Genomic DNA, 16,350 nt, shown 5'->3' on the forward strand with positions numbered 1-16,350 from the left:
TTTTTGCATAAAAATTGTTATATTTACTCTAATTAGCTACTTTTAAACATTAGACTCATTCATATTTCCCAACTTAATCCAAAAGAAAGATCAAGAGAGATGCTTGACTGGGGGGGTAAAATCTGCAAAATCACTCATAAAAACCTGTGTAACTGCCCTCTTGAAGATCTTTATGATAAAAATCTGAAACAAGAATAATTAGGATAGAGAACATTCACAAGTAATTTTTTTAGTGTCTTTCAACTATGTTATTTCCAGTTCTGTTTTCAATTAAATAATGTAAGAGAAAGACCACTGGTATTTAGAGTTAAAAACCTGGATTCAAAGCCCAACTCTGCTGTGCAACTCTGAGACAATCATCTCACCTTCCAGGCTTCAGTTCCCTTGTTAATTTAAATTAACAGGTTAATCTCTAAAATCCCTTTCGGCCCTAAATCCTACAAAACATTGACTATGGTTCGCATGGACAAAAGTCACTTTTGTTTCTTAATATTTCCATTTGAGGTTAATGTGTTTATAACCATTATGGCAAAAATAAAGAATTCTCCTTAGGAAGAAAGCATTTTATTTTTTTAAAAAAATGAATTTTTAGGGGAACAGAAATTTCTAGATATAATTTTAATATAAAATTAGCAAACATCCCTCTCTTTTAAAAAGAATTTTAGATTAAAAAAAAGACTTACCTAGGATTGTAGAGCATTTTCTCTAAATTAAATTCTTTAAGGTATCGAATAACTGCTGCCAAAGAGCAAATCACAGGCTTATCCAAATTTAATATTCCAGAAAAACTCTGAGAAGCTAAGAAAAAAAGATAATTTCCTTCCATTAAAAACTAACATCTACCACAATTAAAACACGTTATCAAATGTCATTTATTTTATAATTATTCAAGTAATGAACAATTTTTAAATCTACTAAAAAGTCTTTTACAAATCAATGATAGTCACCTTGGAAAAGGCTTCCTAGTTAGAGCAGCAAGATTCTAACTTCAAGTTTTTATGAATGTCAATAGCAATCATCATTTTAATGATCCCAGATGGCTTTCAGTCAAAACCTCAATTTATACCGGTATCATAAATGATCAATTCCTTCTCATATAATGGGCAAAAGGAGCCAAAAGTCATACAAAAATCAATACTGGATCCAGAAATTCATCTTGAGCATCTGAATCAAAATTAATGGTTTAACCACCAGGGTATGCTGCCACCCTATAGTTCACTATGGAAAAGCTTAGTAATGCCTGTGCCTGAGTTATTATATACTCACATATTTTGTGATGATCAATATTATTAAAATTAGGTGCTGACACTAAAAATTTCCAAAAATGGCATGTTCCAGCTGAATAAATGCTTCATGAATAAATGAATGAACAAATGTAGTCTAAGTACTCTAACTTCAGATGATCTAAGCTACCCTGAACCACTGCCACTGTAGTGACACGAATAGTGACTGACAATGCTCTCCTCAGGGAGAGGCAAAAAGGTGATAAGAACAAATGTGCCATCTATTCCCACAAGAACCTATCACCCAAAACGGTAAACTGTTACGATATACTTAGATTGCTAAAGTGAGAGCAAGAGGGTAGGAAGCCTTTAAAGGAAATTAACTGACTTCGGACTCCAACAAAGTTTTTATCTATTGTAAATTGAGGATTAAGAAGTTATGCCTTTATCTAAATCCCAACTCAATGAAATACTAGAATTTTTCTTAGAAAGAATAAAAACTGTACCTTTGACATCAAGTACTTCTGCATAAAACTCAGTGATTTGCTGGAAAGCATGACTGTATTCAAAATAAAGGTTATCCATTCTTTCTACTCGAATTCTGTCATCCTGTACACTGAAAGAATTAAATGACAAATTCAATAATAAGTTGTATTCTTAGCTAATCTGATGAACTAGAAGTGAAGAGACAACTTCTAGTCATCTAGAATTATCTGCTTTCAGATACTTCCCTCCAAAAAACTCTGAGCCCTCACACCAATCTATAGTTTAAGGAAAATCAAATCAGAACATATAGAGATAAAAAAATGTTTATTTATATTGCATTTTATGTTGTAAGAGCTTCTTTATGCAGATCATCTTCTCAAGATTCCTATAAAAGGGACCTGTTGGGACTGGAAGCTCAATTCCGTGTGGACGGTCTCGGGCGGGTAAAAGTGGGACTTCTAAATCTTAGAGTCTTACGAGGCCCTCCATGAACAGCGGGGGTTCGAGAAGGTCAGACTGAGCTAGCTCGGCTAGCTCGGGTATTTCCGCCTCTCCCCCGGAGATACCTGATGGGTGGAGTCTCCCTGCCCTCGAGGTCGTCCCGGATTGGAGCACACCTAGTTACCTAACAGCATGGTATTGAGATGCAAACTGTGTGGCTGAAGATTAAGTAGGATGGAGGAAGCCAGAAAGCTCTCTCTTAGCACGTGTGGAGCCAAAGAGAAAAGTAGGGCTCCGCTTCTTTTCTTTCCTCTCTCCCCTCCCCCTCTCTCCCCGCTTGTACTTCTACTTCCAATCCCTTAAGCTTAGCCTCCTTAGGAGATCTCCCCCTCTTCCTCCTAAGGAAGACCCCCCTGCATTTGTAACCCGGACCCTGAAATAAAGCTCAACCCCTGTTTGACTCTGGAACGACCTTTCTCTCATACGTTTATCCGGTTTGGCCAACCGAAGACCTGGGACAGGTAAGAAAGACTCGGGTAGCCCAATACAGGCCTCTAGGCTTGGCAGGGACCTAAGTAAATCTAAGATATATTAATAATAACAATTAGCAATTACCATTATTATTCCACCTGACATACCATAGGCATTTTCTAAATTCTTTATGAAGAAAATTAATTGTGCTAAAACTACTTTAAGGTAGAAGGTATTTTATACTTTATGGTATACCATATATAGAAATAATTAAAATTTATATCTCATTTCCACTTACATGTGTTTAAATGTTCTATTAATAAAATAGATTATTATGAAGTAGTAATTTTTAGGTATGGACTCCATACCTCCACTATTAGAGATGAAGTCCTTTTCTGAGTAGCATTTAAAAAAAACTATTTCTACCACACTTCTCAACCAGAAAGAATGAATGCTACTTGGATCAAGTTAAACTTATACTTAGTCAATCCTTAATCAGAAACTAAAGTCAAACCAGCTGAGAAGAGCGAAGGTCACCTCTAGTTTGGCCTCTGGCCTCCTAAAACAGAGTTAATAAAGTCAACTCTAGTAAATTGTATTATTTATTCTGATCAATATCTACTGTAACTCACATAACACTACCATTCTACCCTATGGCATAAAATCGATTATTGTCCCTTTTCACAATTGGATAATGTAACCTATAACCCTCAATTATTTCTGTTGGTAAATGAAAACTAAGATAAGATAATGAGCTGAATAACAGAGAATTTATTTATGCTTGGCACTAACACGTCTCTGGACATCTGATATACAGCAGAGCTACTGTCTCCTAGTCCTAGACATGACTCTATTAACATAAAGAATACAAAATACACACTACTATTATCCCCATTTTACAGTCAAGAAAATGAGAGAATAAATGAATTGGGTCATTCACCCAGTTAATAAATGTCTGAGGCAGAATTCAAACTTGGGTCTTCCTAACTCTAAGTCTAGCACTACATACACTGCACCAAATGATGCTGCCTCTTTATACCCTAGTAACCCTGCCCTCCATCATCACAGGAGCCTGGAGGATAGGAATTCTAATCACCTGTCACTTGTGCACTCCCATGATTACACAATCCTACATCCCAGGCTCCTAATCCCTATGACTGCCCTCAGGAGGAGAGGCTTCTATCTCTCCCTAGACTCTTGTTCCCATCCAGTTCACTCCTCTTTTAACCACGCTTCCTTCCATTCTTTCCCTTAGAATCCAGCTCTAACATTAACAAATTCCCCTTCATCCCAGACCTCTTTGCCACAAACACACTGTCTTCTTATATTAATGGAAATATGGCTTTCTCCTGAAGACATCAAATCTCTAACCACAATATAATCACTATATTATTAAAATGTAAAAATGTAAAAGAGGAAATACTGTTGTGATGAAAGGATCTTAGTGAGTGCTTCATGTCTTGACAGAGTAAATTCCAAAAAGCCCTACTGGAAAGAGTAGGATTTCAGAAGCCATTTCAATAATTCAGCAAAATAACCATTCCAAAACAAAGCAAAACCCCAACCAGCAAAAATTAAGTATTCTTTGAAATGACTGAAGATATACTGCTGATATAATCAATTATTTCAGACATTCTAAACTAACAAACCTTCAAACCAAAGTTTTAACAATAGGATTTAAGGATTAGTTCAGGAGTAATCCAATGTAACCTTATTTCACAGGAAATTTACCTAAAAAAGAAAAACCTATTTAATTTGTTCAACCTTTCAGATAATGTAGTATGGAAGAAATTTAGTCTTATCAGAACCCTCAGCTTTTCTCCTTATGGTGGAAGATTTTACTAAGTAACTAATGAGGGCCACCTAATGTTGGATCACCTCAATTACACAACCAGTGGTTATGTTCACACAGGCAAATAATCTGCATTGACAAGGATGAACAAAGGAGTCTTTCACATTTTACCTGTTAAGACTTCATGAACTAAATTAATTTTATAAAAGTAAACACAAATAACATTTTAAAGATTATTTTCCACAAATTTACTTTATTTTCAGATACAGATATGACATATTTAACTCCCATAAGGCAGAGGGTATATCAATGTCATTCTCTCTAAATAACAAGTAACCAGGCATTTGAACTCCAAATAAGAATCAAGATTCTGCCTTTATATCAGAAATCAATCACATGAAGACACTTCCCCAAGCAGCAAAATTATTTACGCTAAGAAAATTTCTGATTGTAATGAAATCTCAATAATACTAGTCAAGTTGGGGGGGGAAGGAAATTAGCACACTCCATCATTTGGGAGATGACTGTTCAAAGATACATAACTGAGAGGTAGTATGGCACTGCAGACAGAGTGCTAGAATTGGAATCAGGAGACCTGGGTCTGAATCTAGTCTTAGATACTCACTATAACCATAGGCAAGTCACTTAATCATTCAATAACTCAGGGGGGCAGAGCCAAGATGGCGGAGTAGAAAGACACACATACGCTAGCTCCGAACCCACAGCCCATAAAATATCTGTAAAAAAGAACTCCCAACAAATTCTGGAGCAGCAGAAGCCACAGAACAATGGAGCAGACGAGATTTCTGTTCCAGAGAGTCCTGAAAACCTCTCGCAAAAGGTCCATCGTGCTGTGGACCCGGAGCCGAGCCCAGCCCTGCCTTGGCCACGCAGCACCTAAGGAAGCAGATCTCAGCAGGCTTCAGGGATGGAATCTACAGCAGCAGCGCAGATCCCTCAACCCATAGGCGCCAAAGGTCAGTGAGAGGGTCTTTTCGGCTGGCTGATAGGGAAGCGGGGTGTCCCCATAACTCAGGCCCCCTCAGGAGGCAGCAGCAGAGGCAGCAGTGGACAAGGGCTCCCAAAGCAGGCAGTAGCTCACATCCATTGTTGAAGGTCTTCTAGTAAACTCCCTGAGGGAACTGAGCTGGTGTGGTGCCCCTACCCCCTACCGGAGCAGCTGAACTTAATCTCACACTGAATAGCAGCGCCACCTCCACTGAAAACCCCTAAGGCTTGGGAGCAGCGCATTTGAATCTCAGCCCCCAAGTGCTGGCTTGGAGGAACTAGAGGTGAGATGGGTGCGGAGAGGAAACTCAGAAGTCAAGTAACTGGCTGGGAAAATGACCAAAAAAAGGGAAAAAAAATAAGACCATAGAAGGTTACTTTCTTGGGGAATAGTTGTCTCCTCTCATCCTTTTGGATGAGGAAGAACAAGGCATACTGTCAGAGGAAGTCAAGGCCTCTGCCTCCAAAGGGAACTTGAAATGGGCTCAGGCAATAGAAGACCTTAAAAAACAAGTTAGCAGCTTACTAAAGGAGAATCAAAAAAATGCTGAGGAAAATAACAGTTTTAAAAAGAGGCTAACTCAACTGGAAAAAGAGGTCCAAAAAGCCAATGAGAAGAAGGAAATTTTAAAAAGCAGAATTAGCCAAATGGAGGAGAAGGTTCAAAAGCTCACTGAACAAAATAATTAGTTGAAAGAGAGAATTGAGCTCAGGGAAATGAATGACTATGAGTTAAACCAAGAAGTTAGTAAACAAAACCAAAAATTTGAAAAAATAGAAGATAATGTGAAACAAGTCATTGAAAAAACAACTGACCTGGAAAACAGATCCAGGAGAAATAATTTAAAAATTACTGGACTACCTGAAAGCCATGATCAAAAAAAGAGCCTAGACACTATCTTCCATGAAATTATCAAGGAAAACTTCCCTGATGTTATAGAATCAGAGGACAAAATGGATATTGAAAGAATTCATCGATCACCTCCTGAAAGAACAGAGAAACTCCTTAGGAACATTGTGGCCAAATTTCAGAGTTCCCAGATGAAGGAGAAAATACTGTAAGCAGCTAGAAAGAAACAATTTGAGTACTGTGGAAATACAATCAGGATAACACAGGATCTAGCAGCCTCAACATTAAGGGATCAAAGGGCTTGGAGTGGGATATTTCAGAAGTCAAAGGAACTGGGATTAAAGCCAAGAATCACCTACTCAGCACATCTGAATATAATACTTCAAGGGAAAAAATGGTCATTCAGTGATATAGTCAAATTTGAAGATTTCATCTTGAGGAAAAGACCAGATCTGTATTTAAAAATTTGACTTCCCAAGACAAGAATCAAGAGAAACATGAAAAGGTAAACAGAAAAAAAAAATCATAAAAGACTCTCTAAAGCTGAACTGTTTACATTAGCACATGGAAAGAAAATATTTTTAACTCTTGAATCTTTTCTCAGTATTTGGGTAGTTGGAGAGATTGTACATACACACACACACACACACACACATACATAGATAGATAGAGAGTACAGGGTGTGTTATATCAAAAGAGATGATATCTACACACAAAAAAATAAAGTAAAATAAAAATTAAGGAGTGAAGGAAAATTCCGGGAAGAGAAAGGGAGTAATGGAATGGGGCAGGCTATAACTCAAAAAAGAGATAAGAAAAATCTTATTCAATGGAGAAGATAAGGGAGAAGGGGAGAGGGGGAAAAACAAAAGTACTCTCCCCATGTGTGGCTGAAGGAGGGAATAACATGCTCACTAAATTTGATATGAAAATTTATATACACCACAGGAAAGTAGGAGAGGAGGCGGCAAGTGGAGCGAGGGGAATGTTAGAAGGAAGGAAGGGCAAATGGAAGAAGGGAGTCACTACAAATAAACACTTTCGAGAAGGGACAAGGTCAATTGTAGGGGGCAAAAATAAGGGGGGATAGGGTAGGTCAGAGGGCAATATAATTAGTATTACACAACATGATTAGTATGGAAGTCTTTTGCAAAACAATGTATATTTAGTCTGTATTGAATTGCTTGCCTTCTCAGTAGGGCTGGGGAGGGGGGGAGGGAGAGAAGTTGTAATTCAAAGTATTAGAAACGAACGTTGAGAATTTTTATTGCATATAATCGGGAAATAAGAACTACAGGGATAGGGGTATGGAAATTTATCTTACCCTGCAAGAAAAGAGAGAAGATGGGGATAGGAGAGGGGTGGGGTGTGATGGAGGGGAGGGTACATTGAGGGAAGGAGTAATTAGAATGCAAGGTATTAGGAAGCAGGGGAGGGGAGTGATGGAGAGAAAAACTGGCCATGTTACAAAGTGAGGTAAAAGCAATTAGTATCAAAACAACAGACTGAATTAATTACTGAGAATAAATCAAAGACATCTTTAGTTTGGAGAAAAGAATTTCAGACGAAATTTCCTAGAGGAAGGTATCTTCAGGTAAAATTTGGCATTGATAGAAAAGTCAAAGCTTTAATGGTAATTTTGATTTTATGATTGCCATTTAATCAGGAACTAGAACATGTATAGAAAGACATGTAAGCCACTTAAGACCTGCCTCAAAAGATGTTCCTTAGCCAAAGTGAAATTATAATCATATTTGAAACCTGGTTATTGGAACTTGCCATTTTTAGATGCTATGGGACTATTAAGTGACTGTTCTTCTGAGTCTAACTCCAGGTATGGGTAGCAAGAAAGGTGATCTGAGCCTCCAATACATGATGCCAGTAAGCTGATGAGATGCTGGTATGAACCGCATAGGTGATGTCAAGGGAAGGGTAGGAGAGCAGCTGTTCAGCATGGGCTGAGGTGGGATTCTCCTGACTCAATTTCCCCACAGACACCTGGCAGACTTTAAGCCTGACTGAATGCAAGTGGATAATCTAATCCTGCCTGGAACTGACATGAAGTTGGGGAGATATTGTATCCCTGAAATGTCCTTACTATTGGTGGCAATTTCCTATAGTCAAAAGGTTTGTAAGCTTAATACCAGATCTATTCAATTATAGATTATGGGTAGGGGAACATCCGAGGTTGTCTAAAATTAAGCTATTAGGCATAGGACTTTAGACCAACAGCAATAAGTTAGGGTCCTTTAATTCTTAATAATACTGTGGAGACAATTAGGTCAAGAGCTTGTGAAGTTAGCAACATAAATATTATTTGTGTCTCAGTTGGTTGATGTTTAAAAAAAAAAATTTCTTTTGTGGTCCATATTGCAAATGCTTTAAAAAGAAGTATCACCTGACCAAAAGTTGGAATTGCTTTATCTTTATAAACTGTGTTAAAAATGAATAATAATAAAAACCATTTTTTATTACATATATATAGTGTACGAGGTGCAACAGTAAATGAAGCACATTACAAAAGGTTCCCATGGGGAGACAAAAATCATGGCAGAGTCAAATCTTACTCTTGATAATCTAACTGGAGAAGGGAGGAGGGGGCTGACCCTGACAAGATAATGAGGAATCTCCCCTATTAGAGCAGAGTGACTCAAATGTAGAGTCCAAGGGTTCAGTGAAAGGGAAATCAGGATGATCCAACAGCAGGCATAGTATAGAGGCTGGCCAGAAAGAGTACTTTAGAGTATCCATACTATGTAACTATAAAGCATTATCCTACAAAGGCTTGCACAGTACTATGCTGACCTTACACTGTGCTCTCCCATGAAAACCCAACTACGTTGTCCAACTTAGGGACAATTCCAACTCTTTCACTAGCCAGTGCTGGAGGCTTTCTGTTCAGTTAGCTTTGCCACAGAGAATAAAGGCTGTACTACTGGGAAGCAATTCTTGACTCAAAATGGGTGTAAGCTGATTTAAAAGGAACACATGAGAAGATAGTAAAAAGAGAGTTTTCTCCCATCTGTAGCTTCTGTGTAGCTGGGAGGAGTCAGGTATAGAAAACTATTGCAAATCTTTCCACCAACTTTCTTTTCCTATAAATTATCCTTAATACCTCTATCTCCAGAAAACCAGTGAAGTTATTATTTAGCAACTCAAAAAACAATGACCTTACATGAGCTCCACAATGTTTTTAATACAAGTTCCTAAAGAGAACACAGGAGACAGCTGGGTTCCTCAATTACTGTTCTAATTAATGTTTTGTTTGATAAGCAGATAAGGATTTAGAAACCCATTAAATCTGATGAAAATGGACTTGTCAGTTTTCCAACTAATTCTTTCAGGCTTTCATGGAAGCCTTGCAAGAATGTTAAATTCACAGTTTTGCAATTTGTATATTAAACATTCACATACAAATGTTTTTCACAAATTGGTTAGAGTTATGAAATCTCATATCTGTTATTTCCCTATAATTCTTAATTAAGGAGATCTGTGTGGTAAATCTAAATCTACATATCTTTGAAATGAAAGTCTATTTAGTAACGCTGGAGTTATAATGAACAATATCCTGCCAGCAATTTTATCCAAAAAAAATCTTAGCATCCCTTGCATTAAAAAAAAAAAAAAAAAAAAAAGGCCAACTGTTTGGAGGCCCAGTTTTGGCAGTCTGAGAAAAGATATTCACAGTTTGAAAATGTATCCCCACAGTACAATTTCAGTCAAAGAGACAAAGCCAACTGACACTCTATATTTTTTGGTTGCTCTAGAGATCAAGATAAAGAAATGCAGTGAAAAACTTGAACTCTGAAACATTAAGAAGGCTTAAGAAGCACCTGAAGTCTTCAGTCCTCCTCCTGAAACTAAAGAGAGTTTAAAAACTTGACATTGCATTTGGCATTACATAGACAGCTGTAAGTGTGGGAAAAGTAGAGAACTTAAGAGTCAACAGATTCAAGTGGAAATCCCACTTCAGACATATACAAGCTGTAAGACTATTTACAAGTCACTTTCCCTCTCTGAGATCTCAGTTTCCTCATCTTGTAAAATGTGGCTAACAATAAGGAGGAGAATTGAGGAAAGGTCATAAGAATGGCAATTAAGAGATCACTGATGACTTTGCGGAGAGCTGTTTCAGTTGGCTGGATAAGGCTGAAAGCCAGATTGCAGAGGGTTTAGAAGAGAGTAAGAAGAGAGAAAAGAGAAGAGATACAGGATGATAACTAGTGCTGTGGTAGGATCAAGTGAGGGATTAAGAATGAAGAACGCGAGGGGCAAAGATTTAGAAAATGAGAGGATGCTCATCAATTGGGGAAGGGTTGAACAAATTGTGGCATGTGGTTATGATGGAACACCATTATACCATAAGAAATGATGAGCAGGATGTTCTCAGAAAAACCTGGAAAGACTCAGATGAACTGATGTTAAGTGAAATGTATGTACTGTGGACAAAGTAACAGCAATATTGGGGGATGGTCAGCTCAAATGATTTAGCTCTTCTCAGCAATACAATGGTTGGATCCAATTCTGAAGGAGTTATGATGAAAAGTGCTATCCAGCCCTGGAGAAAGAACTGATGGTGTCAATACAGATTGAAGCGTCCTTTTTGTCTATTTTTTTCTTTCACAACATGACCATTACAGAAATGTTTTACATGACTACACATGCATAACCCATGTCAAATTGCTTGCCTTCTCAATGTGGGGGGTGGGAAGGGAGGAAGGAAGAGAATTTGGTACTAAAAAAAAGAACGTTAAAAACTCTTTTTACATGTAACTGGGGAAAAATAAAATACTAAACATTAAAAAAAAAAAAAAAACGGAGGAAGGCAGAAGAGAAGGAGCCAGGAAGGACATACTAAAATACTTAGAGAGTGAAGATGACAGGAAGGGGAAGTCTGTTGAAAAAGTTGGGAGGGGATGATGTCAAGGAATTGCTTTGAACCTCTCCATCAGAGATTGAAGAACAAGACTATGCACAGAGATGATGTTAGAGGGAAAGGAGGTGGAGGGGAAAGGATGAAAAGGGACTTTTCAGCAAATGGCCCAACAGGAATGCACTGGTGTCCTGAAGGAGGAAAAGTAGGGAACATTCAAGAAGAAAAGAGAACAGAGAAAGAGGAGGCTGAGAAACCAAAAAACAAACCCTTTGTAATATTATTTTATTTACAGTTTTGCTTAGGGTAGGCCCTGCTAATCTTCCAACCTAATTGGAGTAAACTGATCCTGGGCAGAGGTGCCTTTGTCACATATACCTGGGAATGTATTCAGTTCCATTTCATATACTTTGTAGAGGTTTGGGGGTATTCATTTCTTAAACATGGACTTAATTATTTAAAAAAATGTAATTCCTAGAGGTTTGTTAATCAATAAATCCTCACACTACATTACACTTCCCTTGTTTATAGTGTTTAATTGCTTCATCTATATTTTCTTCCTTCTCCAGTCAGATTATGAAGGGTAAGACTTGGATCTCCCATTGAATTTGTCTCCCCATGGTACTTTTCACAGTGTGTGCCATTTACCGTTGCACCTTGTACACTATAAACAGGCAACAAAAAAAAATATTCCTAGTACAAAACCATCTTGCTAAGTATGAGGTCATACTCAGAATGTTTTGATATGACAATGACAAAGAAAACAAAAATCATGGAAGCCTTTCATCACTGCAAGATAAGGCCAGAGGAGAAAGGAGAAAAAGAATTGGGATCATCTAGTTTGGAGCAAACACTAAGGCCACTTAATAATGGCCATTCAAAAGTAAGGAGAGAAAAGGGAAGAAAAAAGTCTTCACCCACCTCCACCTAAAGAAAAAAGGAAGCAGCCTGAAATACAGCAAGAACAACTTATCAGATATAAAGAACTACTTGACAATAAAGAAGGATAATCTTTGAAATAGGTTAATTAAAATCCTACTGATTGTGAAATCTTTAAATTTTCCCTTGGAAGTTTTTGAGCAGAAGAGAAGCCCATATGCCATGTAATACTCAAAAATTATAAGCTATATCTACAGGATATTAGAAAGATTATATCAGGTTATTAGAAAGACGATATAAAAACCTTTTAGAGATCTACTGTAGCTGGGCTATCGTTCTCCAATAGACTATCTCTGCCCTACCATTACCTCTAGCTGGAACCTCTCCTTTTGAAATCTGGGCACCTTCCAGGCTACAAACTTACATCTCCCAAGCAAACTCATTAATTGAGAAGCCCTTGACTGTGACTTCAAGGGTGAGAAACCAATCAGACAAAGGAAAAGACCTTACCCCCTCCTATAAAACACCTGACTCTCTTTAGCAACTCTCATCTGCCTCTCTGCATAGAGTGAAGAATGGAGGAGTTCCCAGAAAGTGGGCTTCCTTCCCTTCTTGCCACAGTCTAAAGACTATCTGGTAGCAGCTCTGGAAACCTCCTTGCTTATAACCACTCCCTAAACTTCCATATTTGGTTATGGATGAAGGATATTCCCTAAGTTAGGGGAATGTTAGATGCTGCCCTAGTATCCTCTTTATCGTTCCTTCCTCCCCCATTCCCTCCCAATCTTGGGTATCTCCAATTAAACTATGTAGTTTTCTTGAATAAAAGGGCTTATTGTTTTCAAGCTTTGGATTACTGATTTAATCTTTCTGTAAAGCTCCTTTACAATACCAGTTACAGACTACCCATCTAAGGTCTCATCTAAACAAGTATTTCTGTGATTTTGTAACTATTAATGACAAAAAACAAAAAAACAAAAATGTTTGGTGGTTACACCTAATACACCCCCCCCTCCCCACCAGAGGAATGAATGATTAAAAAAAAGGCCTCCCCATACACCCAAATATTTATAGTAGTATTTTTTTAAGTAGCAAAAAACTGGAAAATAAATAACTATTAACTGGGTAATATCTGAGCAAACTGTTGTATGGGAATATAACATAATATCTACACTTTAAGAAACAATAAACATGAAGGATACAAAGACGCACAGGAAAACTTTGATCCCTTCTCCCCCTGGAACACTTCTCTATCCTCAAAGCTCCTTTTTCCTATTAATGAGTTTCTCCCAGCAACTGCATTCTGAGAAACGACCAGGGCCAGCCATTCTCATTCCTTTCCTGGCTCTGCTTCTGACTCTCCAGACTTCAATACACCATCTCTACGTGGACACATTCCCTCTTTAACTTTTTACATCCCTTTTGGGTGTTGTCTTCCCCCTTCGAATGTAAGCTCTTTGAGGGGAGGGACTGTCCTCCTTTTTTCATGTATTTGTATCCCCAGCACTTACCACAATGTTTAAGACTCAATAAATGCTGTTGGCTTGCTGTTAATTTATATGAACTTGTTGACTTACACAAACTGATAAGTGAAGCAGAATCAGGAAAACAATACACACTATAACTACAACCATGGAAATGGAAAGTAGAAAAACAAGGAAAATGGAATACCACAAAATTATGACTAACATTGGCCCCAAAGGAAAGAATGAGAAGGCACTTCCAAGTCAATCCCTTATAGAGATGGTGGATTATGGGTAGGGAACACTGCATATGATGTCAGACTTTTTCTAATATATTGGTAAGTTTTTCTGAGGTAGGTTTATTTTCCATCTATTTTATTCTTTATTATGAGATGGTTCTCTTGGTACAGAAGGTTGAGAGAGAAATATTACAAAATTTAGTTGATTAAAAAAATATCAATATTAAAATTGTAAAATTAAATAAGTTTTGTAATGAGACCTTAAGAAGTTAGTTAATATATAAAGAATTCTTCCAAAGACAACAGCAAGGTATGAAAATGCAGGTAAGTTTTTAAGTTCAAAGTCAAATAAGTGGTTTTGAAATACTCCATGTCTATTTGTAGCTCACAATTTTCTGAACTAATGAGTGTGACACAAAGCCTTGTGCAAACTACTGTGGATCACATGCATTTTTTTGGTAGGATTCCTATTCTTATTTTGTGATCAAAGGGAATGCATGGGGGGAAAGAAATGTCATGGCAATCATTAAGGTCCTACTGTGTCCCCTTGGGCACTGTGCTAGGTGCTATAATAATCTAAAATATACCATCTATTTACATGTCAATTCAAAGTATTAGTTTATATTTTATTAGCTATTATCTTATAAAGACTTGATGAAAAAATTATCTCAATATAATGTACATCAAAAACCTAGCAAATCTTTCCTGCGCATCACAAGATATTTCCTTAAGTGACAAAGCCCCAAAATCATTATGTAATATTCTATCTTCCCTTGAGGAAAACAGCAGTCACCACTCTTCCCTGAGCACTCTATCATGTTATGTAATCCTGAACACTGAACATTAAACCTTTCTTGAATCACCACATAATTTCTTTGTACATGTTCACAAGCATTTTTTTTTTTTAGTGATCTAATAGAATCAAAACAGTAACACTGAAACATGGATTAGGTCTGTTAGCAAGCTCACAAATGCTTTGTATTTCCACAAACAGCTTTCTGAAATAATGCTGTGAGGTACTGCCCCTTTCTTATGCGGGCATTTCATTTGCTGAAAGGGACATAATAGGGATATTTTATGTGAAACACTGAGAAAAGCAGCTTGAGGAGAAACACAGACTGTGTTGAAAGAAAGAAGCCTCTCGGATAATGTTTTAAAAAGACCTGAGAGAGAGCAGCTGTTTAGAAAGAAAGATTAAAACTGAACTGAATTATGGCAGAAATAGTGGCTATGCATTATTTCGTAGCAGCTAATGTCAATATGACTGCTTTCAGGTTACTGAATGTTATTGCTGGGGGCAGGATAGAGCACCAGTCCTCAATCAAGTTAGGAGGACCTGAGTTCAAATTCTACCTCAGACACTTACTAGCTGTGTGACCCTAGGCAAGTCTTTAACCCCAACTGCCTTCAAAAACAAAAAGTTATTGCTGAGAAACTTTGAATCAAAGAACTGTTTGTAGACTACTGTAAATGGACTTGTCTGTGTCATATCTGACAAAAAATGTGGATTTGAGGTTTCCTTGACCTAAGTTAGATATAGGTCATTCCTTATGGGGAAGCCCAGAGCAGAAAACCAGGAAGAAGCTGAGCAGAGGAGAGATCACAGGTCATCAAGTGAAAATGCTCACAGAAACTAAGACATCCGAAGCAGGAAAACAGCAGCTTATGGAGCCACTGGAATTAACAGGCTGATGGAGGCTGAGACCAGATGACCAGAGGCTCTGCTGTGGATGAAGAAAGCTGATATGACTGGAGAAAAGCTCTGCTAGTCAGACAGTTAGTCAGTAAAACACTTATTAAGTACCTCCTACATGCCAGGCACCATGCTAAGTGCTGGAGATACAAAAATGAGGCAAAAAACAGTCCCTGCCCTCAAGGAGCTCCCAGTCTGATGGAGGAAACAATAAGCAAACAAATACGTGCAAACAAGCTATATACAGGACAAATGGTAAATAACTGAGAGGGAAGATACTAGAGTTAAGACAGGTTGGGAAAGGTTTCCCATACAAGATAGGATTTTAACTGAGACTTAAAGGAAGCCAGCAATGACAGTAGGTGGGGAAGAGAAGAGTATTCCAGTCATGAGAGAAAGCCAGAGAAAATGCCTTGTGCAGAGATGGAGTCTCATGTTTGCGGAACAGCCAGGAGGCCAGTGTCACTGAACAGAGAATGAGGGGGGCAGTAAGGTGTAAGAAGACTGCTGATCAAAATCACGAATTGGAGGGAAGGAGAATCCTTAGCTAAAAGGGAAGAGCTGGCTCAGTGAAAGGCTATCTGCAGCTCCAATACCATCAATAGCATGAAAGCACAGAAATGCTTGCCCTTTACAACTTTCTATGGATTGGAGTATTTGAGGAGGAGGGTGGAGAAGGTCCCTCAAAGCCTCCAGAAAACAAGATGTGAATAGTACTGCAGATCTTAAGATTAAAGGGAGCTACTTTTCACTGAAAGTGTCACACTACCTCAAACCTACCCAAGGGGACAGATCTAGACACCTGGGCATAACCCAGGATCAAGAATAATATTACCTGAGTGGGGAGAGAGGGGGAAAGGAGGAGGAGGTAGGGGAAAAAAATCTAAGATGGAAGGAAGTGATTGTAGAACACTGAAAACAAATAAAATCAT

General features: G+C 37.9%; 1 protein-coding gene across 1 annotated transcript in view; it reads right to left on the reverse strand.

The window, feature by feature from the left end:
• Positions 1-16,350, reverse strand: part of MSH3 (mutS homolog 3) — a 208,352-nt gene that overhangs the window by 141,633 nt on the left and 50,369 nt on the right. The window contains 2 exon segments of the mRNA XM_072606261.1: positions 684-798; positions 1,730-1,839. Of these exon segments, the coding sequence (XP_072462362.1) occupies positions 684-798; positions 1,730-1,839 (225 nt within the window).

This window comes from Notamacropus eugenii, chromosome 4, assembly GCF_028372415.1.
Source record: "Notamacropus eugenii isolate mMacEug1 chromosome 4, mMacEug1.pri_v2, whole genome shotgun sequence".
In the NCBI taxonomy this organism is placed as follows: domain Eukaryota; kingdom Metazoa; phylum Chordata; class Mammalia; order Diprotodontia; family Macropodidae; genus Notamacropus; species Notamacropus eugenii.